The sequence below is a fragment of the Rutidosis leptorrhynchoides genome, chromosome 3 (genome assembly GCF_046630445.1).
Source record: "Rutidosis leptorrhynchoides isolate AG116_Rl617_1_P2 chromosome 3, CSIRO_AGI_Rlap_v1, whole genome shotgun sequence".
Lineage (NCBI taxonomy): Eukaryota > Viridiplantae > Streptophyta > Magnoliopsida > Asterales > Asteraceae > Rutidosis > Rutidosis leptorrhynchoides.
In genome coordinates, this window is record NC_092335.1 from 73,199,163 (window position 1) to 73,221,405 (window position 22,243).

The window sequence follows — 22,243 nt, forward strand, 5'->3', positions numbered from 1 at the left end:
TGATCGAGTTTAAGGTAATTTATGGAGATTTAAAAAAGGGATAGAAAGCAACGACATAATTAAATCATTACCGTATAAATAAACAGTTTATTTCAACCTACTAGATAGATTATTGACCTACTAGATCCAACCTTGTACAAAATGCCTGCTTGTGTTATGAGTTAGTTGCTACATGGATCACGTGACGGCCTAAAATACAGTGTCTTATATGCTTCCACATATTGCATGTGTCAATGACGCATAGTACATTAAAAAATAAAAAAAAAAATTAAAAAAAAAAAAAAATAAATAAAACTCTAGAAATAAAGCTCAAGTTTTCTGAACATATAAAATAAATGTTTTTACAAGCCCTTGTACTAATAAATATTATTGATATTGATTGGAATTGGAATGTTGTGTACTATCGATTAATTTCCACTGATCCTTGTGAGGGTGATTCATAATCCTAACTGTTCCACTTGGTATGTTTATTAGACCACAAATAACACTGACTCTGATGTGAGTCGGTTTGTGTACTTTTTGGTAAAAAAATGAGTTTTTGATTGTGACGTGACTATGTCATGAAGTAAGAGTAAGTTAAATAATGGTGAGTGTTAAATTTAAGTAGGTGAAAAGGTTTTGAATGATGTGATAAAATATGATTGAAATTTGGGTATAAAAGAAATAAATGAATAATATATATACACTCGTGTTAAATTCTGAAAGGTCTGAAAATATCTAACGCCTAAAAGATCTTCCGTCAGCACAGGAGGCCTGGAAGGGGAGTAAAGTGATCGACCGCTCAGAGCCCAAAGTTCTCAGGGGCCCAATTTTTTATATATACAGATACAATCAGAGATTTGAGAAACACGGGAACTAGAGAAACACAATTGAAACAACGAAGGTTAAGCATAATAGGCTCAAAACAACAATCAAAGGCCAAAAAAAAAAGAGAAATCAAAGTTCACCCGCATTCCTTCAGCCTTTTCTTAAATAGCTTATATTATTTGTTATGACCTAAAGGCCTTTTTAAATAGCTTATATTATTCGTTAAGACCTAAGGCCTTTCTTTTCACGTCGCTCTAGGCACTTATATTCTTGGGACCGGCCCGTCAGTCACCTGAGATCTCACGCCGCATTAGGGGCATCAGAGGGCGGAAAATACCCCTGGTGACGCTGTGTTATTTTCGGTCTTAGTGAAAAGCCATTCAATTTAACTTTGGTGTGAGAAAGGTAGTTATAGAATGATGAGGGACTTAAATTGACAAATTAAACAAACTACTGTGGCTGGCGATAAAATGGATTAAAACACGTAATATCATCCCATAATTCTCATTTCATCATATAACACGTGAAAGTAGCAAGTGTATTTTAAAAATGAAGAAGAAAAAAAAAAGGAAGGAAAGCTAAATTCGTGAAATTTTAAACAATTGATAGCGAATATTGATGCCAAAGTAAACAGAGAACACATCAACGATTGAAAATTTGTCAATCATAATAAACTCGAGGTATGATCTAACATAATTAATTATGAGTATTGATTTTTTTTTTTTTTTTTTTTTTCCTTTTCCTTTCCTTTGTTTAAAGCAAAATTCCGAGTGTTGATTATTCCATTCAAAGTTGATATATAGTTTATGCTTATGATGTAATTGATGGTTTATATGGTAAAATAAGTTAACACAAAGCTATAATCTACTGATTTCATTGTCAATCAAGTAGGAATTATGTATATTGTGTTGAAAGTTTAAATCTGTTAAATTAACACAAATGGGTTGAATTTTGAAACTGATACTGTATTTCTTTACTACTTAAACAACTATATAATCTGAACATATTTTTTGTTTACCTTTAAAGTAATTGGATGGAATATATAGATATAAATAAATAGATAATGGTTCATAATTGAGAAACGCTTTTGCGCAACTTTCATCAAGCCTAAGTGGGCGGTTAGAAGACTTATTGACTTGTTGTCTTCCACAAACTTTTATGGAAAAATAAGTAGTTCTCTAGTAAAAGTATTTCCTTTATATTTTTATTCACACACAGATCATTTCGTTTAGGAATAGGAGGCAGTTTTGTACGTGTTATATATATATATATATATATATATATATATATATATATATATATATATATATATATACACTGACGCACCTTCCTTGATAGAATGTGGTGAAACCGATAACAGTTTTTCTTGAAACCGTTTTAGTTATATACCTACTTTTTAACTCACTGCTTGTGCTAGTTAAAGCTTTAATTCCTTCTGGTCTTGATCAACACCTGAGGTGGTAAGCTACGCTCTCTTCAATCAGTTATCCATTTATGATCGAAAAATCATATATGATATATGATGCATGTTGTTTGTGTATTGGCTGCTATGCATACTGATACTATTATTTATTAGTGCTGCTAATCGTACTCTCGGGCTCAATGATGATGCCAACATGACGGTTACCCGGTCATGCATCGACAAGGAGAGAAAAGCTCTGTTGAAGTTTAAAGGAGACTTAGGAGACATAAAAGACACTCTAGTTAATGATTGGAGCAATGAAGAAGGAAAGAGTGATTGTTGCAATTGGTCGGGGACTCGGGTGTGACTTGTGACACTGGTCACGTAACCGAACTTCGTCTTTTAGATTATCAATTGGTATATAGAATTAATCCGTCAATAACTCTATTAAAGAAGTTACAAATCCTTGATTTATCTGAAACTGATTTTCAGGCCAATGTTATACCAAACTTTTTGGGTTCCTTACGACCTTAAAGTATTTGGATATGTCTAATGCTAATCTCAGTGGACCTATTCCTCGTGAGCTTGGAAATCTCTCCAACTTGATTGAATTAAATCTAAGAGGAAATTCATTGGTAGGGTCTATTCCTTTTTCCTTTGGAGCTTTAACTTGTCTCACCGATTTAGACCTCTCAGATAACCAACTAGAAGATGTTATTCCTTATCCGCTTGGAAATCTCTCCAACTTGAAAACACTTTACCTCTCTGGTAATCGGTTGAGTGGTGAAGTACCCAACAGTGTCGGTCAACTTTCAAATCTTGAATCTCTCGATATTTCATCCAACTCCCTTCATGGTGTGATATCCGACCTTCACTTTATAAATCTCTCCTCCTTAAGCATTTTACGCATGTCTTTCAATTCATTTTCCTTTAATTTCAGCTCCCATTTTGAATTTCCTTCCCAATTAGAGATCATAAATTTGCAATCCTGCAATCTGGGACCTAGTTTCCCAGTGTGGCTTAAATCTCAAATAATGTTCACTGATCTTGATATTTCAAGTAATGGAATATCTGATGGTGTCCCTGAGTGGTTCTGGAATCTACCACTTGGATTATTATCTTTGAATCTGTCTTCAAATGAATTAATGGGGACGCTACCTGATATAACATTAAGACTTGACCAATATCATGGATTAGATTTGAGTAACAACTGTTTTGAGGGTAGGGTATCACTATTGCCTTCTAAAATCGCCTCGTTAAACCTTTCTGGAAACAAGTTTAAAGGAAACCTCTCTTTCTTGTGTCACAATGATGGGAACTTAACTTTCATTGATCTCTCTAACAACTCGTTTTCAGGGAGCCTTCCTGATTGTTGGTCGCAATTCCAAAAACTGGTAGTTCTTGACTTATCATACAACAATTTATCCGGGAATATTCCTTTGTCTTTTGGATTCTTAACTCAACTAGAGGCATTGTATTTGCGTAAAAATGCATTTGTTGGTGAAGTGCCCATGTCATTGAGCAATTGTACAAATCTTAGGTTTATGGATCTTGGGGAAAACAATTTATGTGGCAAGATACCAGTGTGGATAGGGGAAAGACTTACGGGGCTATATTGTCTTGTTTTACGATCAAATATGTTCAGTGGTAGTCTTCCCCCCCAAATATGTTGGTTGTCCAATCTTCATATCCTTGATCTGTCTAAGAATAATTTGGCGGGTAATCTTCCTAATTGCTTTGGTAACTTTTCATCTATGTCAAATAGGTCTGGAGATGACGTTAGGACTAATTATTCTTCTTCTCACACGTACGGTTACGCTTTTTATATTCCTCAAGTTGGTACGCATGATGATTATCCTGCTGAGGAGATTGAAGGTTTCAATGACAATGCATTGGTTGCATGGAAAGGAACATACAGATCATTTGGAAGAACTAATCTCAATCTATTGAATATTATTGATCTTTCAAACAATAACTTATCAGGGGAGTTTCCTTTTGAGATCACTCGTCTTGTTGAATTAGTCTCCTTAAATTTCTCCCTCAACAAACTTCATGGTAAACTCCCAAAAGATGTTGGTCAGTTGAAATCTCTTAATTCTCTCGACTTGTGTCTAGAAATCAGTTTTATGGAAAGATTCCTTCAAGTTTGTCACACTTGGACAGTTTAGGTTATCTTGACCTCTCATACAATAACTTGTCGGGAAAAATACCAACTGGGACTCAACTCCAAGGCTTTAATTCAACCTCATATGAAGGTAACCCACTACTTTATGGACCTCCAATCACTTCAATATTTGGGCCTAAACCTGCTACTACCATTATTGAGGAGGATGACAACGACATACATGGAGATGACGGCTTTTGGAAATCATATTACACAGGTATGGGTGCTGGATTTGCAGTTGGATTTTGGGGAATTTGTGGTGCTATATTTCTCAACCGTCGATGCAGACATTTACTGTTTGCATCGTTGAGTCTTGCCAAGGATTGGATTTACGTTACAGTTGTGTTATTCCGGAAGTTAAAAAGGTAAGTGTTCAACTCTTCCATAATAGTTACGTAAAAATATATTGGATGTTACGTGTCAATTCTTTACTGCAATACTGTTATTCCAGTACAATTATATATCGTTTGTTTGGCAGGTTTTAGGCACGCCAACATTCAAAAGAAGGTTTTTATATAAAAGTGTTCTATGAGGTAGTCATATGCACATAGTAGCGAATCGATATCGTATACAAGTGTTTGTAAAGGCGTGAATGTATCAAAGTTGTCCATTCCATAGTTCATCCTGAATCTTGGTTGTTTACTACTGTGTAAAAGTCTGTAGGTGTCTTTATAATTTAATTATTAAATTATTATTCAAGGTTGGCTGCCATTCAGGCTTTTGACTTTCAATAATTTATTCTCTTTATCGTTGTGATTTATTTTTACTGATCAACAAGAACATGGACCACTTAATGGACCTCAAAGCTCAAACTGTTTGTTTACAAGTTTGGTGTGCCTGGACGCGCATTCCTTTGCAAAGATTATTGGTTCATCTTCGGATGTTCACAATTTTGCTTTGGTAAAGCCGTTTGCTAGTTATGTGTAGAAATTTGTTAGGTTCGTGTGGCTTGAGATTCGTGCTATCTCGCCAAAGTATGCTTTGGCCGATAATATCAAAATGATAGACGGTTTTTTTTGGTGAAGTGGTTATGGTGACTAATTCATCGGTTAAGCTAGGGAATATCGGGTTTTTCTTCACGTTTGTTAAAATCACTCATATTCAAGAGAAGGTCGATATTGAGTTTGATGATTCGGGTCAACCTTCCTCCCAAATGTGGTTAATGATATAAGTTGTTTATATATCTAGTAAAATCATAAAATCAAGGCCCAGGTATACAGGAAACTAAAACGTAGAAACATTAAAAAAAGGTTCCCTTCATTTCATCATGCAAATTGGACAGCTAGCTAAACTAAGCTGAAAAATTAGTTATCACTTCAAGTGAATAAAAAGCCATGATGACATGCATTCAGTTAACATACGATGGCCATTTAAATTCTACTTCCAACATGAATTCATATGAAATTATCCTAAATAAGTTTGAAATCCACTATATTAATAAGATGGTCAAAATAAACAGCAGGGTCTAACACAGTTATAGACGCAGACCAATGATCAGCTCAAAACTGCACCATGAGATCACAAGTTTAGGAACTTTGCTCTGCACATCCCACTTCTGCGTTGAAATCCAAGCCTGTGATACTCATTTGGCCAATATTAACTGCACATTTTAAATGTTGATTGGGATCAGCAAGGAAAAACTCACTTATCTAAAGCTGTATTCTATGTTAGAATTTGGAACTGTTAAAAAAAAAAAAAAAACTAAAACTGACTTTTTTACAGCTTACCAACAGCATCCATGCCAGTTAAATTAGGCATGAACCGCCTAATATGTTCTTCTGCTGTTTCATCCGCTTTTAGTGTTTCACACTCGAATGAAATCTTAATCTTACTCTTCTGGTGCTTCTTGTCAACCAGGTTAACAACGTCTTTCTCCCATCTGTCAACAAACGGACCACGTTAAGGATACCAAAAATTTTCTGAGTTCGAATTATTGTTTTGAAACCTAAAGTATCATGGAATATAATGGGTAAACGGTTACCCGTGAGCATGTTCAACGTTACATAACCGTGCAGCATCATGACCCCTTCGTTCAACAACTACCTCACGTTCTCTCTTGCTCTAAACAAAAACCACTCATTACAAGTAACAACCACCTATTAAAGGCTAAATATAAAAACCCTAAAGTATAAAAGTCTTACATTGAAGTCAATGATAGTCAATTTGACCAATCTATAATCCTCACCCCTGCTACATTCCCGTTCACATGCTATCTCTATTTTCATGGTTACACATTAAATAATTAACAGAAAATAAGTATTTTACAAGATATACTTCCATATGAATAGCACAAAAGGAAAATAAAAATACCAGTGCCATGAATGCCATAACAAACGGAATGAGGAAGATGAACAAAATGACCCGAAATTGACCCGTTTGGTAACAAAGCTATTGATGCCATTCCTTCCATTTTCAGCTCATCTCCTGCTACTTCTTCTTCGTCATCTTCTACTTTCTCTATATTTTACATATAACAGAACGATGTAAAATCATAACAGAGTTTAATTTTATATTCGTTGTTTTTATTTATCAAAATTGACCTAATTGATCATTGCTCAGATGAATACGAAATCAATTAACCTTACCAATTTGTGGAAGCTCATCCTTTTCTTCCATTTGATAAATCTAGAGTGAAAAGAGGGTTTTAGGGAAAGGTCGTTTAGATGTGTGAAAAAAAGTTTCTATTTTTTTGGAGGGTTTTAGGGAAAGGTCTGTTTATATGTGTTAAAAAAAGTTTCTATTTTTCGGTGGTACTTTGTGCATAATAAGTTGTACGCTGGTGAGATAACAAAAAAAGGAAAGATTTTTATTTGAATACAAATACATTCAACCAAAACCTTTCAGCATAGTGTCTAAAAATATCTCAAATTCATACCGCTCAACGTTGTATACTTCAGAAACATTCTTGAAATTTGGTACGTTTGTATTATATGTATATCTATCTGTATCTATATACTGTTCCTCTTCTTTGTTGGGTTGTCAATCTTTGTGAGTGAATAAGTGAAAGTTACAAACTTGGAATCTGGGTTTGATTCATGGCAGCATCTTTGACAACTACGGTCGTGTCTCATGTTACAGCCCTTGGGTTTTCTGAATGTTATCATACTCGGTTACACCTTTCGAGATTTTTTGAGAATTTTGGTTCAGACATTTCATCGAACAGTTGGAGGACGAAACCAAAAGTAATATCTAGAACCACTAGACTTGACAAGTTTGTACCCAAGGTTTCGATTGCATACGGTTCAGTTTCTAAAGAACGTGCCATGTGGAAAGATGAAGGCGAAGAAGCTGTTCATGATGTTATTGAGCCTTCAATTGGTTATGAGAATAGGCTGCAGTTTTTAGAAGAAAGAGATGAAAAGAATTTGTCATGGCGCCTTTTGAAGCTTAGCAGGGCCGATAAGGTTCGAAGCGCACTTGAGCTTTACGTATCTATGGATTACCTGGGTCTTAGACCTGAATCGCACGCGTTTAATGCTCTTCTCTCATGTTTGTTAAGGAATCGAGAGCTTGATGATGCTTTACATGTGTTTGAATCGATGAAATCATACGATCGAACAAGTGGACATAGTTACAATCTAATCTTACAGGGGGTTGCTAAAGCTAGAGGCTTTGAAGCAGCATTTGAAATGTTTGAGGCACTTGTAACCGATGACGATCACAAGAAGAAAGTTGATCAAGTTTTATTTAACATGATGTTAACATTTTGTCGTGATGAAAAAGATTGGATTAAAAGCGAGAGAGTATGGAGACGAATGAGGGATAATGATTGTGTCGGGAATTCAACTACTTACCGGTTATTAGTTACCATTTTTCTTGCGAATTGTCAGTACGGGCTGGCTATCGAGGCTTATTTTGAAATGGTGCAATATGAAATCGAACCGGATACTCGTACTATGGAAGGTGGTATAATGGCGTTTGCAAAAGACGGGAGATGGGATTATGCGTTGAGTGTTTTTCGTGGTATGATGAAAAGAAAAGAGAATCCGAATATTATCATATTTAACGCGTTGATTCATTCGCTTGGGAACAATGGTCAGGTTGGTTTAGCGTTTAAAGTCTACGACTGTTTGAAATCTTTAGGTCATGTTCCAACTTCGTACACATGGAATGCGCTGCTCGTTGCTTTATGTAGAGATGAGCAATATGGTGATGCGCTACGGCTTTTTGAACGAGTCCAACAAGAGAGCCGAGATGAGCTAGGGTTGCCTTTGTATAACACTGCGTTAACTGCGTGTAAACAGATTGGTGCGTGGAGACGGGCGTTGCAGATCTTATGGGAAATGGAGAATTTGGGATTAATGATTCCTGTAACGTCGTATTGTCGGGTGATTGGTGCTTGTGAAGTTGGAAACGAGCCGAAAGTTGCGTTGCAAGTGTACCAACGCATGGTTCATCAAAAGCAAACGCCGGATACTTTGACTTTGTTGTCACTGATTCGATCTTGCATTTGGGGTTCTCTTTATGACGAAGTACATGAGATATTGAAAGTAAGCTAAAACCTTATTATGAATAATTTGTTAGAATCATTTACACTTTTCGTGTCGTATTTCTGTATGGTATTAACCGGGGATCACTTTGTGCAGTTGGTGCCACCGAATGCGCATCTTTACAATGCTGCCGTTCAGGGTTTCTGTCTAAGAAAAAAGACCGAGTCAGCGACCAAGTTGTATCAGGAAATGCGTGAACTTGAGCTTACGGCTGATCATAAAACACGAGCAATGATGCTGCAATTCTTACCAAGAAGTTGATGACAAGCAATGATGTTGCAATCTTATCAACAAGCTAACATGTCAATACTGTTATGATGAAATCAACATCAGTAGATCATCACAGTTTCCAAATGAATTACTGGATTGTTATATATTTAGCTTAAAACTTTGATTAATTCTTGTTTAAGGGAACAACTCAATATTTGTAACAGTGATGATGGTAATATGTGATTAATATGGGCTTTACATATCAAAAGTCATCAAAAAAAGAAGACTCACCATAGCATAAGCAATTATTATGCTTACTAAATGAGTAAATGTACATGCATATTGCCAATGGTACAAAGTATGTTTATCTTTCGAATAATCTATGTATCAGTTCATAATTTTTAAGTCTTTTGCATAATCTATGAAGTTAAGGCTTGTTGATCCTCGAGTGCTTCATCTGATGACGAGGCTACTTTTTTGAAGACTAGTTTTTGTTGTGGTAGCTGACCATTTGAAAACGCAGTGACTTCTGTGTCGACTGATATGGTGTCTTCATCCTTGAAATCACCTCTTAATATTCCCTTTGCAAGCTCATTTTCCACGTATTGTTGGATCACCCGCTTCACTGGTCTTGCACCATAGTTTGGATCGTACCCAAGGCTTCCTAAAAGCTCAACTGCAGCTTCACTTACGTTAATCTTTAGCTTCCGATCCGCTATCCTCTTTTGTACACGTTCTAACTGATGATCACAATAAAATGACAATTTGTCAGATAACGATTTGTAAACATAAAACACTAAAAGCACTAGGAGCAAGCTTGAAAAAGACACGAGACGGCCGGTCATGACCTTAAAAGGCCGAATCGGTCAAGACGGATCAAGATAAAACGTTGAGCAACGTTGACTTTTGAATATAAATGAAAAATATTTCAAACATAAATAATTTTCAATAATGATGTGCTCTTAGTTTGGATAATATATACAGTATGTTTTTTTTATCATGTTTTCTATAATTATATTGTCATTATTAATTTATCTAGATACTATGCAAGTCGGGGTTACCCGAGCTAATTTTTAAATGGGCTTGGGAGTTTCATTTACACTACAACGTCACACGAAAAGTTGACTTTTTGACCGATTTTGACTTAACTTTTTAGCGTTGACCGACTAACTAATTAGACGTTTTTGGGCGAAAAGCGAAGGACTAGTGACCAAACTGCAATGACTAGGAGTAGAGCAAAGCAACTTACCTGTAATCGGACTATTCTGTTAATTTGTGAGCGGTCAAGGGGCTGGAATACTATATACTCGTCGACCCGGTTCATGAACTCAGGACGAAAGATTGACCTTGCTGCATCCATGACTCTTTGTTTTATCGTCTCGTAAGTTCGTTCCTTTGACACAGACGAGTCTTCTGTGTCTAATATATACTGCGAACCAACATTTGAGGTCATGATAATGACAGTGTTGGTGAAGCTGACGGTACGACCTTGTGAATCAGTAACCCGACCATCATCCAAAATTTGTAGAAATACATTGAACACATCAGCATGAGCTTTTTCAATTTCATCGAACAGGATAACAGCATACGGCCTCCTGCGTACGATCTCAGTCAACTGCCCTCCTTCCTCATACCCAACATATCCAGGTGGGGCCCCTATCAATCTAGAAACAGCATGCTTTTCCATGTATTCACTCATGTCAATCCGTACAAGTGCCTCCTCGGTATTAAACAAGTAAGAAGCGAGCGCTTTTGCTAGCTCGGTTTTTCCAACTCCGGTAGGCCCCATGAACATGAAACTAGCTATTGGACGGTGAGGATCAGATAGGCCGGCTCTGGACCGTTGGATTGCCTCGGCCACAGCTGTGACCGCAGGATCCTGACCCACGACCCGTTTATGTAATTCTTCCTCCAAATTTAAGAGCTTTTCTCTCTCAGATTGTTTAAGCTTCGAAAGTGGAATACCGGTCCATTTGCTCACTATTTCTGCAATGTCGTCACCTGTAACTTCTTCCCGAAGCATCGATTTCCCAGAGCTCATATACTCCACCAACGCCTTTTCAGCAGCGTCAAGTTGACGTAACAACGAGTTCAAACTCCCGTATTTCAGTTCAGCTGCACGGTTAAGATCGTACTCACGTTCGGCCTGCTGTATCTCCAAGTTGACCCGGTCAATCTGCACATCGAGAGCGATTAGGTTCGATACATTGAAAAGTAGATAAAAGTAAAAATAAATAGATAAATAAATAAATAATAATTAATGGTACTCACTTCTTCCTTGATTGATTGCATATTTGTCATGACACTCTTTTCATGCTCCCATTGTTCATTTAACTCAGATTGCCTCTCCTTCAAGAGCGCTAACTCAGCCTCGAGCCGGTTTAACCGATCCTTTGAAGCTTTATCGGTATCACTCGTGAGTGATAGCCTCTCCATTTCTAGTTTCAGTACTGAACGGTTAATCTCATCAAGCGCAGTAGGCTTTGAAGTGATCTCCATTTTCAATTTAGCAGCCGCTTCATCTACCAAATCAATGGCTGCAATTCACGAGATACACGAATCCTTTATGAGAAAATGATAACAGAAAGAAATGTATGTTGTTATCAGGTGAACTTAGACTTGATAGTAAAAAAAGGAATACCTTTATCCGGTAAAAAGCGTCCACTAATGTAGCGATCCGAGAGAATTGCAGCTTCAACGAGTGCACTATCCGAAATGCGTACTCCATGATGCAGTTCATATCTTTCACGTAGTCCACGAAGTATCGAAACTGTATCTTCTACAGTAGGCTGGTCAACATAAACTTGTTGAAATCGACGCTCCAATGCAGGATCTTTTTCAATATATTTACGATACTCATCCAACGTTGTTGCACCAATGCATCGCAACTCTCCCCGACCAAGCATCGGCTTCAAGAGATTGCCGGCATCCATTGCACCATTGGTAGCTCCTACAAACACAAGTTGTGAGAATAAATGATCATGCACTTGAATTATGCACTTGAATTATGCACTTGAATTAGACCCAACGATATTTCACAAAACAAAAGACTATTCAGACTTCAAAAATTACCTGCCCCAACAACAGTGTGAATCTCATCGATAAAGAGAATAATCTGCCCATCTGATTCGGTTACCTCCTTCAGAACTGCCTTGAGTCGATCTTCAAATTCTCCACGATATTTTGCTCCAGCGATAAGCGCACCCATGTCAAGTGATATCAACTGCAACAAACAAACAAGTCAGTTAATGTACACACCATATCGATAGATGACTGATAGTCCAGAGTGTAGTACTACGCACCTTTCGATTCATTAGAGCTTGAGGTACATCACCTTGTACTATTCTCTGAGCAAGCCTGCAATATAGGAAACGGTGGTTCAATGGATTTGCAATAGAAAATTTTACACGTGTTGTTTCCATGTATAACATAGGATCCGAGAAGAAAATAAAAACGCGTTAACTCGGTAGCTTACCCTTCAGAAATTGCAGTCTTTCCGACACCCGGTTCACCGATAAGCACCGGGTTGTTCTTAGTTCTCCTCGAAAGAATCTGAATGCATCTACGAATTTCATCATCTCTTCCAATTACAGGGTCAAGCTTCCCTTCCCTTGCCATGGCAGTCAAATCTTTACCGAACTTCTCTAATGATTCATATTTCCCCTCGGGATCTAAAGTTTGACAACAAAAAAGCACATGATTATCTTATGCACTATGTTAAATAATAGCAGGCAGATAATTATATTTAGTAAATAATTGTAATTAGAGTAGTACTTGTGATGCAAGGAGGATTGTGATGCAAGTAATTGTACTTAGAGAATGATTGTGTTTCCTAAATTAGATAAAGGCTAGGTCTATGTAAACACCTCTATAAATAGAGGGATTCAGGGAATGGAATGCAACAATTACGAATTATATCATGGTATCAGAGCAGTTGCGGCAGAGGTTGCTGCTGTGGAAGATTGGTGACGTTTTCTTGTTTCTTCTAGTAGCAGGCGTGAACGAACCTCGTAAAATTCAGGTAGAGGTGTTGTTTGGTGAATCATCGTTCCAATTACTTCATAACTCTCAGTTAATCCAGATATTGTTTGAAGAACCAATTGAGGATTTTCAATTTTGACTCCAACGTTGGCTAATTGATCTACAAGCATCTTCAATTCTTGGCAATAAGAAGATATATTCGAAAAATTTTCTAAACGGGTGTTGGAAAATTGATGTTGAAGATAAATTGCACGTGAATTCTGGTTGTCTCGAAAAATATTGGACAAAGAGTTCCAAGCTTGCTCAGCTGTAGCTCCTGGTTTGATGATGGTATGCAGCAAAGCGTTCGATATGGTACCATATATCCACTGAAGAACTATTGCATCGATACAGGACCATTGCTCGGGATCATCAGTTTTGAGATTTTTAGAGGTTTGGGTTTTGGAAGGGATGATGTGATCGATAACTCTGTATGCTCGACAGTGTATTTGAAATAACTCAGCCCACGATGTGTATTGTCCGTTTTCCATCTCTAAGGTGATAGGGATGAAGTTACGAATGTTGTTGATGGTTAGAGCAGGATGCAGTTTTGATTCTGACATGATGATGATGAAAGGTAGAAGTTTGGCTAGGAAATTTTAGAGAGAAGAAGGCTGCTGGAGAAAAGAAAGATAACAGAATAAGAAGACAGAGGAGAGGTTGCAGCCGTGAACAACCTAAAGAAGCAGGTGTTCGGCAGAAAAAAAAATTGTAAGTCGTAATTTAGGATCGTGTTTTGACTGATACCATGATACCTTAAACACTGATCCTCGCCCTTCTCGTCATCCTATGACCACTCGAAGCATGGCTAAATCTTCGCAATCTTCTTCTCTCCATGTTTCTACTCTCTCTCCCCTACCGAAAACTCCTAAAGATGCATTTTCCGATCCTAATTGGCGAAATGCCATGAAAGACGAGTTTAACGCTCTTCTTCAGAATAATACTTGGGAACTTGTCCCTCGACACTCTAACATGAATATTATACGGTCTATGTGGATTTATCGTCATAAAAAGAAATCTGACGGTTCTTTTGAGCGATATAAGGCTCGTCTTGTTTGTGATGGCAGGTCTCAACAGGTTGGCATTGATTGTGGGGAGACATTCAGTCCAGTGGTTAAACCGGCTACAATACGCGCTGTTTTAAGTATTTCCCTTAGTAAGTCATGGCCTATTCATCAACTTGATGTCAAGAACGCTTTTCTACATGGAAATTTACAGGAAACAGTGTACATGCATCAACCTATGGGATTTCGAAACTGTAATTTTCCGGATCATGTTTGTCTTTTAAAGAAGTCGTTATATGGATTAAAGCAAGCTCCCCGTGCATGGTACCAGCGTTTTGCAGACTACGTGGCTACAATTGGTTTCCAACATAGCAAATGTGATCACTCGTTATTCATCTACAAGCATGGACAGGATACTGCATACCTCTTATTATATGTTGATGATATCATTCTCACAACCTCATCTGATTCACTGCGACAATCCTTCTTGAATTTATTGGCATCAGAATTTGCTATGAAAGATTTAGGGCCACTGAATTTTTTCCTAGGCATTTCAGTAACTCGGGGTCCACATTCCATGTTTCTCTCACAACAAAAATATGCCGAGGAATTACTTGAACGTGCAGGGATACCAAAATTGCAATCATGCCGCCACCCCCGTAGACACAAACACAAAGTTAAGTACCACAACCGGCAAACCGTATGGGAATCCGACCTTTTATCGCAGTTTAGCAGGCGCCCTCCAATATCTTACTCTAACACGTCCCGATATTTCGTACGCGGTTCAACAAGTTTGTTTACATATACATGCACCCACTGAGGCACACATGTATGCGTTAAAAAGAATTCTTCGTTATGTTCGTGGAACGATTTCAAAGGGATTACATCTATATAAGTCTCCTCTTTCGAGTCTTATCTCTTACACAGATGCCGATTGGGGTGGGTGTCCTGACACTCGTAGATCCACCTCGGGATATTGTGTATTTTTTGGGGATAACTTGATCTCCTGGTCATCTAAGCGCCAACCCACTCTTTATCGATCTAGTGCAGAAGCGGAATATCGTGGTGTTGCTAATGTCGTCTCTGAAACGTGTTGGATTCGTAATCTACTGCTTGAGTTACAATGCCCTATTCACAAGGCCACTCTTGTCTATTGTGATAATGTCAGTGCTATTTATCTAGCTGGGAATCCGGTTCAACATCAACGTACTAAGCATATCGAGATGGATATACACTTTGTTTGGGAAAAAGTTGCTCAAGGATTGGTCCGTGTTCTCCACGTTCCTTCTCGCTATCAAATTGCGAATATATTCACCAAAGGCCTTCCTCGCGTATTATTTGATGACTTTCGTGACAGTCTCAACGTCCGTCCACCTCCCGCTTCGACTGCGGGGGTATAATAGCAGGCAGATAATTATATTTAGTAAATAATTGTAATTAGAGTAGTACTTGTGATGCAAGGAGGATTGTGATGCAAGTAATTGTACTTAGAGAATGATTGTGTTTCCTAAATTAGATAAAGGCTAGGTCTATGTAAACACCTCTATAAATAGAGGGATTCAGGGAATGGAATGCAACAATTACGAATTATATCATTAAACATGAATAAAATGTATACAAACATAGATTAATACCTTGGTCTATTACAGTTTGCCGTCCTCTAATGGATTCTACTGCATTCTTTAAGGTTTTCAATGAAATTTGAAAATCCTTAAATAATTGTTTCCCAAATCGGTTATCTTGCACAAAACCTAGCACCAAATGCTCAACAGAAACAAACGAGTCACCATATTCTTTCTTGTAATCCCTAGCTCTCTGCATCAAGCCTTCCAAATCCCGCCCTAACATTGATCCAGCTGACTCACCAATTACCTGCACCATATATAGCAATCAAAACCGCAGTATAACCAGGATGAACTGATGCAACAACAAAAAAATAGCATTTGTCCATCTTATGTAAATAATAAACTACCTTTGGTTGACGCTGAATGAACTTATCAGTGGCTTCTAGAAGGCGGGTATTATCCACACCAGCCTTGGAGAATATTCGACGAGCTAAACCATTTTTCTGTTCCAATAAAGCTTTCATCAAATGCTCGGTTTCCACAATCTGATGCTTGTTCTCCTTTGCCACTTCCGGTGAAGACACTATTGCTTGCCATGCCATCTCCGTGAATTCGTGTTGAGTAATCTGACAACACATTGTTCATAATAAGTGACACTACAGAGACAAGTAACAAAGTATTGACATGTAAAATCATTAATTGTATTTGTAAGTTATACTGAAACATCGCTAATACAAATCTAAAAAGGTAGTAGCAAGTAAATACAACCGTACAAGATTACAAGATACAGAGTTGTGATCTATTGTAACCATGGTCACCTCATATTAATGAAGTCATATTCAGAATCCTAAGTTCCTTAGTGGATAATCATCCTCTAGATATTGAGATGGCCAACCATAAGCATCAACAGGGAAGGCTTCGATTAACAACTACAATACTAGTAGTCTAGTACGAAGAACTTCTCAAATGTCACCATATGATAAGTACACAAATTCACAAACTTGACAATTGTATCGTGCATTTTTATTCAAATGTTTGATGGTGTTTTGGAACCACTTTATTAACTGATGCACAACCATAACACTTATAAATTTGTCTAACTTAGATGCTTCACAGTTTTATTTGGGATATACAATGTTAAATTTGTTAATTTGCTAACTTATATTATCCAAACATTGAATTTTGAGAGTTCTTACCAAAGTTTAGGTTCTTATTAGATTCAATATCGATATACCTAACAAGTTCAAATTGTTTATCCAACTCGAATTTCACAAGTTCAATAATCAAATCCTACAAATCACACCCAATCTATGTTAATTTCCAAACTACTACCATCTTTCATATCCAATCAACTATAAGCATTTATATGAATCACTAAGAAGCTTAAAATCATAAAAAGAGCTAACTAGGGTTTAGTTAAGTAAATTATCTATAATTACCCTTCCATTAGAAGAAGAAGCATCACAGCGAACAACAAGAGACCGGCAGCCTTTACCACTGCGTAACAAAACATCATTACTAATCCTGGTCTTCAATTTCAACGACCGCACGGTACTACTTCTAGAAAAGGAATTGAAGGATACTGAAGGTTGAAAACATAATGATGTTCTATCGATGGATTTGGATGACGGAACTTGGTGGATGCGGATGCCGGAGAACGCTGCTAACGCCGCCGTTGGAGTGGCCATGTATAACGGATGTTGTGCGAGTTAAGTGAACTTGTATTACTTCAGGTACTTTATGCACCAAGTACTTGCAGGAATGGAAAAAGTATAGAGTGGTAGAGTGAGAATATGGGAAAGATAGGGCTTTTGTAAGTCGTAAGGAAACACAATTTAGTACAATAAATTATATATAAAAGAAAAGAAAAAACAAATTTTATATATATAAAAGAAAAAAATAGTTGAGGAAGAAAGAAGATGGTTCAAGATGGCGCGAGGTTTGTCTGGTTGTTTCTATTTCAGCCACCGCACATTATAATTCACCACAAAAATATAATTATGATTGTAATGATTAATAATTTGGGTTTTTTTTATAGGAATGTTTTAAGGGCCAAGTCGGGTAAGTGTGGTAATCTGCAGATAGATGAAAATGTTGGGACATTGGAGGTTAATGCTCCCAATAACTGTTTTGACGTTATTTTATTATCAAAGATGATGATGATAACTTAAAGTTTTTGAAAGATTTGTCCGGTTGAAGATGGAGAAGAAGAAAAAGAAAGAAGAATTGCTAGTTAATCGGAACTAGAATTGAACGAAGATAGGCCGGTACCAATATTAATTAATCGTAGTGGAAGAAGTTATTGCGATTGCGATGACCCCTCGTGTGAAGGTTTTTGTAGATCATGGTTCGTCTTGAATAAAGATGTTTCTAAAAGTTTACTTGGTGATGTTAATCCGAGGTCTAGAAAGAAGATTAACGATACTTCCACTTCGGGTACTTATAAACTTAAAGATAATATTGATGACTTAGTTAACGGGGACGCAATTCAAGACTTGGTTATGGGTACTCAAGACGATAAAGAAGGTAGTTCATCGGCATTCGGGCGATGTAATATGTCCACGGAGGCTTTTGCGGCTTTCGATGAAATGATGACACGTTTGGCCGACAAGAGCGCACCGGGTGACGCGTCTGCTAATGTTTTATCGTACAACATAAAGAATCGGTCCGGGAAGAATTCCTTGAAAGGGACGATTAACTGTAAATTGAAGAAGGTGGGACCTCGAGGTTGAGTGGTCGGGTTCGTCTTGTTTGTTAGTTTGGTGTCATTTCTTTTTGTCGTGTTGTATTCGGTTTTGTTTGGTTAGTTTGTCTTTTTTGATTTTTCGGCTTGTCAGGGAGGCTCGTTTATAGATAATTTCTTTTAGATAGTTGTTTTCTAGGTTCGATCTTCCCCGTTATCCCGTCTTTTTTGTTTTTCTTGTTGATGGCATTTTTCTTTGGAAAACGACCTTGTTTCTATATGAGTATTCGTTTTTTTCAAAAAAAAAATAAAAAATTGATTGTAATGATTATTAATTTGGTAATTGATAAATATATAGATGATATATTCCCTTCGTCTTAAAATTATTGTCTGAGTTATATTTTTGTTGAATTTAAGATACTTTTATAAGTTGCTATTATGCCCTCGATTGAATGATTTATTTTAAGTAAAGAGATTTATTATATCTAAAGACATGCCCATCTATGGTCCGAAACTTGTTGAAGCATTGATCACAAACAGTGGTTGGATCGGATAACTAGACCAATTTCTATCAGAATGTTAAACTCTCCATGAAAGAAATTTGACAGCCGCCAATTCTTGTCGGATCCTTGTTGAGGCCTAGGAGGGCCATAGTCATCCTATGTTTTTGGGTCACTAATGATATTTTCATAACATTCAATAGGCTAAGAGAAAATTATATATGGGAAATTGATCAAAATACACTTTTTTTTAGACTTCAAACAAAATACACTTTTTTTTAAAAAAATTGTCTTTTTACACCATTCAGTAGACAGGATTCCGTCTACCACCTTTATCTGTCGTCTACTACCATTTTTACAAAGTAGTCGACGGTGAGATAAATGTGGTAGACGAATTCCCGTCTACTGGCAGGGTTAGTAGACAGCGAGAACAAAGCAGTAGACAGACATTTACAAAGTAGTCGACCGTCTACTGCCTTGTTGTTGCTGTCTACTGCCTTGTTAGTGTCTACAAGGCAGTAGACAGCAACAACAAGGCAGTAGACAGCAACAACAAGGCAGTACCACCTTTATCTGTCGTCTACTACCATTTTTACAAAGTAGTCGACGGTGAGATAAAGGTGGTAGACAGAATTTACAAAGTAGTCGACCGTCTACTGCCTTGTTGTTGCTGTCTACTGCCTTGTAGACACTAACAAGGCAGTAGACAGCAACAACAAGGCAGTAGACAGCAACAACAAGGCAGTAGACGGTCGACTACTTTGTAAATGTCTGTCTACTGCTTTGTTCTCGCTGTCTACTAACCCTGCTAGTAGACGGGAATTCTGTCTACCACCTTTATCTCACCGTTGACTACTTTGTAAAAATGGTAGTAGACGACAGATAAAGGTGGTAGACGGAATCCCGTCTACCGAATGGTGTAAAAAGACAATTTTTTAAAAAAAAAATGTATTTTGTTTGAAGCCTAAAAAAAAAGTGTATTTTGAACAATTTTCCTAAAACTTAATGGGTCATCCTAAAATTTACAAGCCTTTTATTTTTACAAAAAGGTGACCTCCACCGTACATATTTATCTCGGTAAACCTAAGTGTACACGTTCTAAACTTCTATTGACAAATTTAAAATTCAATTCTATCACTTTGGCATATTCAATTTTGGCATTTATTCAGGTACTTTTTTCTTTTATTATGTTACTCTGAAGTTATTTTTTCAATCAAGTTAATTAAATAGGCAATTAATGATGTGTTAGGACTTAAGATAATGTTTTATAATATGTAGAAAAAGAAGAGATGTTTTGAAGGTTAGGCTACTATTGATGTTTTGAAATTGTTTTCGATGATTTGAAAATGCTAAAAAACCGCCCAACTTTAAACTATATATATTGCGGCTGGTTGGTTATAATATACCACACTAAAAGTTTTTTAAATATTTATTTTCGGCCCTCCCAATTAGAAACTTCACGTTCCGCCACTGTCTACAGGAATGTGAGATTTTACCGTAGAAAGATGGTTACAGAAAGAACGAAACTCGCTTATTTTATTTATTGCACAGTATATTTTTTTTGCCATACATTTTGTATATTTGTAAATATTATTTAATTGTATTAGACGGTGTTTACTGTTTATAAATTAGTTAATAGGAGTTGCAAATGTGACAAGAGAGTTCTTCAATAAAAGAAGTTAGGATAGTGAGTGGTTTTAGTAGATATATGGGTCTAAATGATAGTACCGTGTTGAAGGAAACGTTGGAAGGTATGACAACTTTGCGATGGTTGTATATTTGTAGAACAAATTGAGGAAGAGAAATATGAGACAAGTTAACCAAAGTTACTCTTAATATTTACACGTTCCATTGAACAACTAAATTCTTTTCTAAAGAGAAAATAAAAGAAATAGATGGATCGATCCGAATCGTGATCCAATTCACTTATATTAATTTTATATGGATCTGATAACTATCCATTTTTATCCATCCATCATCAGGCCTAATATCAAGTCACATAGAGATGGCAATCCCATACAAGATGTCAGCATCCATGAGCAACAAGAAGCACCCATGTACAACTCTACTCAGCCAAACATATACACAAAACAGGCAAACAGCTGATATCAAATATTCGCATCATTTGTAATCAAACATCCAACTTTTATGAACAAACCCTAACCCATGATCTCCTTCACCAGCCAATCCAAGCTAGGATACGAAAAATACAGAATGAGAAACGAAGGGAGAGCAAATAAAACAGTAACCAGAACATACAAAGCCAATATTGCAGCACTAGCAGGTATTGCATATAACACAATCAAGAGAAAGATCAGAACCAAAGGGAACTTAGCAGTCAACTCAACAAACAAAATCAGAGCCTTTCGAAGGTAAGCTTGTACGCCAATAAGACGATTTTGACCGGTGATGTTCCCTGACGGTTGACCCCTTTGGACATTCAAATGACTTGCACTTACTTCACTTTTTAAAGCCAACGTTGATGGTTGACAATCAGCACAAGAACCGGTGTGAGACTTCATTTTATCACTGTTGATTCTCTCAACCATCCAAAGAAGAAAGTAGTTCTTACGAGGGAACTTAAGGTTACCTTTTAATACGAGACGAGGAGATAATAAATTGCACCAAGGGCAAGATATTAAAAGGGGTAGCTGGATTGGTAAAGGAGGGATCTTAACAACGGCACGTTGAAGAGCTAAGACACAATTTTGACAGAGTGAATGACCGCACCATAACACGTAAGGTATGTTTTCGACAATGTTGAAGGATTCATAACATATTGGGCATTCCAAACCATCGTCTTTACTAAATGTGGAAGAAGCTTCATCATCTGACAATTCTTGAAAACGTTGTGTTAGTTTTCTGAAGCCACTTTTAAAGTTCATGACACCAGTGCCGCCTACTAGACATTTGGATGCAAACTTCCACATATTATAGATGCTAAAGTTCCTCCAAAGATTATCAGTTGGTACCTACACAAGCGCACAAACATCAAGAAATGTTTAAACAACTTAAACATTGTTTAAAGAGGTTAAACTATGATTCAAAGTATGAGTGCCAATACAGTGCATTTTCAGGCACATCAAGCCTCATTAACATCGATATAGAATGCAAATATAGTACCCTAAAAGTATTCATCACTTGTTTTAAACATATAGAACAGATTGTGTTGATCCATTTATGTAACAGTATCATACAAAAGACGTAGATTATTAACTACATCTAAGCCTCAGAATCACAATATGCGTTCAACTGATTCACAAAAAGCATGAATAACGATAATAATCTCTACACATGAGCCCAATAACAACTTTTTAAACTCCAAAGAGTGATTAGCTAAAAGTATGGATATACAGGGCACAAGTAATCTAAGTGTGTTTTTTTAACAAAACAAGCGT

General features: G+C 36.9%; 5 protein-coding genes across 8 annotated transcripts; 2 read left to right on the forward strand and 3 right to left on the reverse strand.

The window, feature by feature from the left end:
* Positions 1-1,349: 1,349 nt before the first annotated feature.
* On the forward strand, positions 1,350-5,007 carry LOC139896335 (receptor-like protein EIX2). Of its 3 annotated transcripts, none has more exons than XM_071878962.1 (4): positions 1,350-1,487; positions 2,265-4,264; positions 4,378-4,738; positions 4,852-5,007. In XM_071878962.1, exons 2-4 carry the CDS (start codon positions 2,755-2,757, stop codon positions 4,856-4,858), a joined length of 1,878 nt encoding a protein of 625 aa, XP_071735063.1. In that variant the 5' UTR covers positions 1,350-1,487; positions 2,265-2,754; the 3' UTR covers positions 4,859-5,007. The 3 variants fall into 3 exon arrangements, 2 of the variants coding, with proteins under 2 accessions (XP_071735063.1, XP_071735064.1); XM_071878963.1 differs by having other exon boundaries at positions 1,379-1,487; positions 2,384-4,264; XR_011776211.1 differs by lacking the exon at positions 4,852-5,007 and having other exon boundaries at positions 2,265-4,464; positions 4,591-4,689.
* A 668-nt stretch (positions 5,008-5,675) lies between these two features.
* LOC139896336 (uncharacterized) lies at positions 5,676-7,054 on the reverse strand. Of its 2 annotated transcripts, none has more exons than XM_071878964.1 (6): positions 6,959-7,054; positions 6,684-6,830; positions 6,515-6,588; positions 6,355-6,434; positions 6,101-6,252; positions 5,676-5,973 (listed from the first exon to the last, which is right to left on the reverse strand). In XM_071878964.1, exons 1-6 carry the CDS (start codon positions 6,987-6,989, stop codon positions 5,900-5,902), a joined length of 558 nt encoding a protein of 185 aa, XP_071735065.1. In that variant the 5' UTR covers positions 6,990-7,054; the 3' UTR covers positions 5,676-5,899. The 2 variants fall into 2 exon arrangements, with proteins under 2 accessions (XP_071735065.1, XP_071735066.1); XM_071878965.1 differs by having other exon boundaries at positions 6,086-6,252.
* Positions 7,055-7,229: 175 nt separating this feature from the next.
* Positions 7,230-9,383, forward strand: LOC139900220 (pentatricopeptide repeat-containing protein At3g29290). The gene is made up of 2 exons (XM_071883012.1): positions 7,230-8,863; positions 8,960-9,383. The coding sequence occupies exons 1-2, from the start codon at positions 7,409-7,411 to the stop codon at positions 9,122-9,124; spliced, it is 1,620 nt and encodes a 539-aa protein (XP_071739113.1). The 5' UTR covers positions 7,230-7,408; the 3' UTR covers positions 9,125-9,383.
* Positions 9,384-9,400: 17 nt separating this feature from the next.
* On the reverse strand, positions 9,401-17,594 carry LOC139900219 (chaperone protein ClpB3, chloroplastic). Its single transcript, XM_071883011.1, has 10 exons — positions 17,102-17,594; positions 16,070-16,288; positions 15,732-15,969; positions 12,549-12,744; positions 12,376-12,430; positions 12,146-12,296; positions 11,715-12,023; positions 11,345-11,610; positions 10,323-11,249; positions 9,401-9,813 (listed from the first exon to the last, which is right to left on the reverse strand). The coding sequence occupies exons 1-10, from the start codon at positions 17,348-17,350 to the stop codon at positions 9,493-9,495; spliced, it is 2,931 nt and encodes a 976-aa protein (XP_071739112.1). The 5' UTR covers positions 17,351-17,594; the 3' UTR covers positions 9,401-9,492.
* A 3,087-nt stretch (positions 17,595-20,681) lies between these two features.
* On the reverse strand, positions 20,682-21,879 carry LOC139896337 (uncharacterized). Its single transcript, XM_071878966.1, has one exon. It carries the CDS (start codon positions 21,773-21,775, stop codon positions 21,005-21,007), a length of 771 nt encoding a protein of 256 aa, XP_071735067.1. The 5' UTR covers positions 21,776-21,879; the 3' UTR covers positions 20,682-21,004.
* Positions 21,880-22,243: the final 364 nt, after the last annotated feature.

Excerpts from the sequence above, each read along its gene's own strand:
- LOC139896335 (XM_071878962.1), top strand. The coding sequence starts at position 2,755 with ATGTCTAATGCTAATCTCAGTGGACCTATTCCTCGTGAGCTTGGAAAT. Across the intron at positions 4,265-4,377 it reads CTCCCTCAACAAACTTCATG|GTTATCTTGACCTCTCATAC; the intron begins GTAAACTCCCAA and ends TGGACAGTTTAG.
- LOC139896336 (XM_071878964.1), bottom strand. The coding sequence starts at position 6,989 with ATGGAAGAAAAGGATGAGCTTCCACAAATTG. Across the intron at positions 6,435-6,514 it reads TGACTATCATTGACTTCAAT|AGCAAGAGAGAACGTGAGGT; the intron begins GTAAGACTTTTA and ends GTTTTTGTTTAG. Across the intron at positions 5,974-6,100 it reads AACTGGCATGGATGCTGTTG|TTAATATTGGCCAAATGAGT; the intron begins GTAAGCTGTAAA and ends TAAAATGTGCAG.
- LOC139900220 (XM_071883012.1), top strand. The coding sequence starts at position 7,409 with ATGGCAGCATCTTTGACAACTACGGTCGTGTCTCATGTTACAGCCCTT. Across the intron at positions 8,864-8,959 it reads AAGTACATGAGATATTGAAA|TTGGTGCCACCGAATGCGCA; the intron begins GTAAGCTAAAAC and ends CACTTTGTGCAG.
- LOC139900219 (XM_071883011.1), bottom strand. The coding sequence starts at position 17,350 with ATGGCCACTCCAACGGCGGCGTTAGCAGCGTTCTCCGGCATCCGCATC. Across the intron at positions 12,297-12,375 it reads AAGCTCTAATGAATCGAAAG|TTGATATCACTTGACATGGG; the intron begins GTGCGTAGTACT and ends TGTTTGTTGCAG. Across the intron at positions 9,814-10,322 it reads ACAGAATAGTCCGATTACAG|TTAGAACGTGTACAAAAGAG; the intron begins GTAAGTTGCTTT and ends TGTGATCATCAG.
- LOC139896337 (XM_071878966.1), bottom strand. The coding sequence starts at position 21,775 with ATGTGGAAGTTTGCATCCAAATGTCTAGTAGGCGGCACTGGTGTCATG.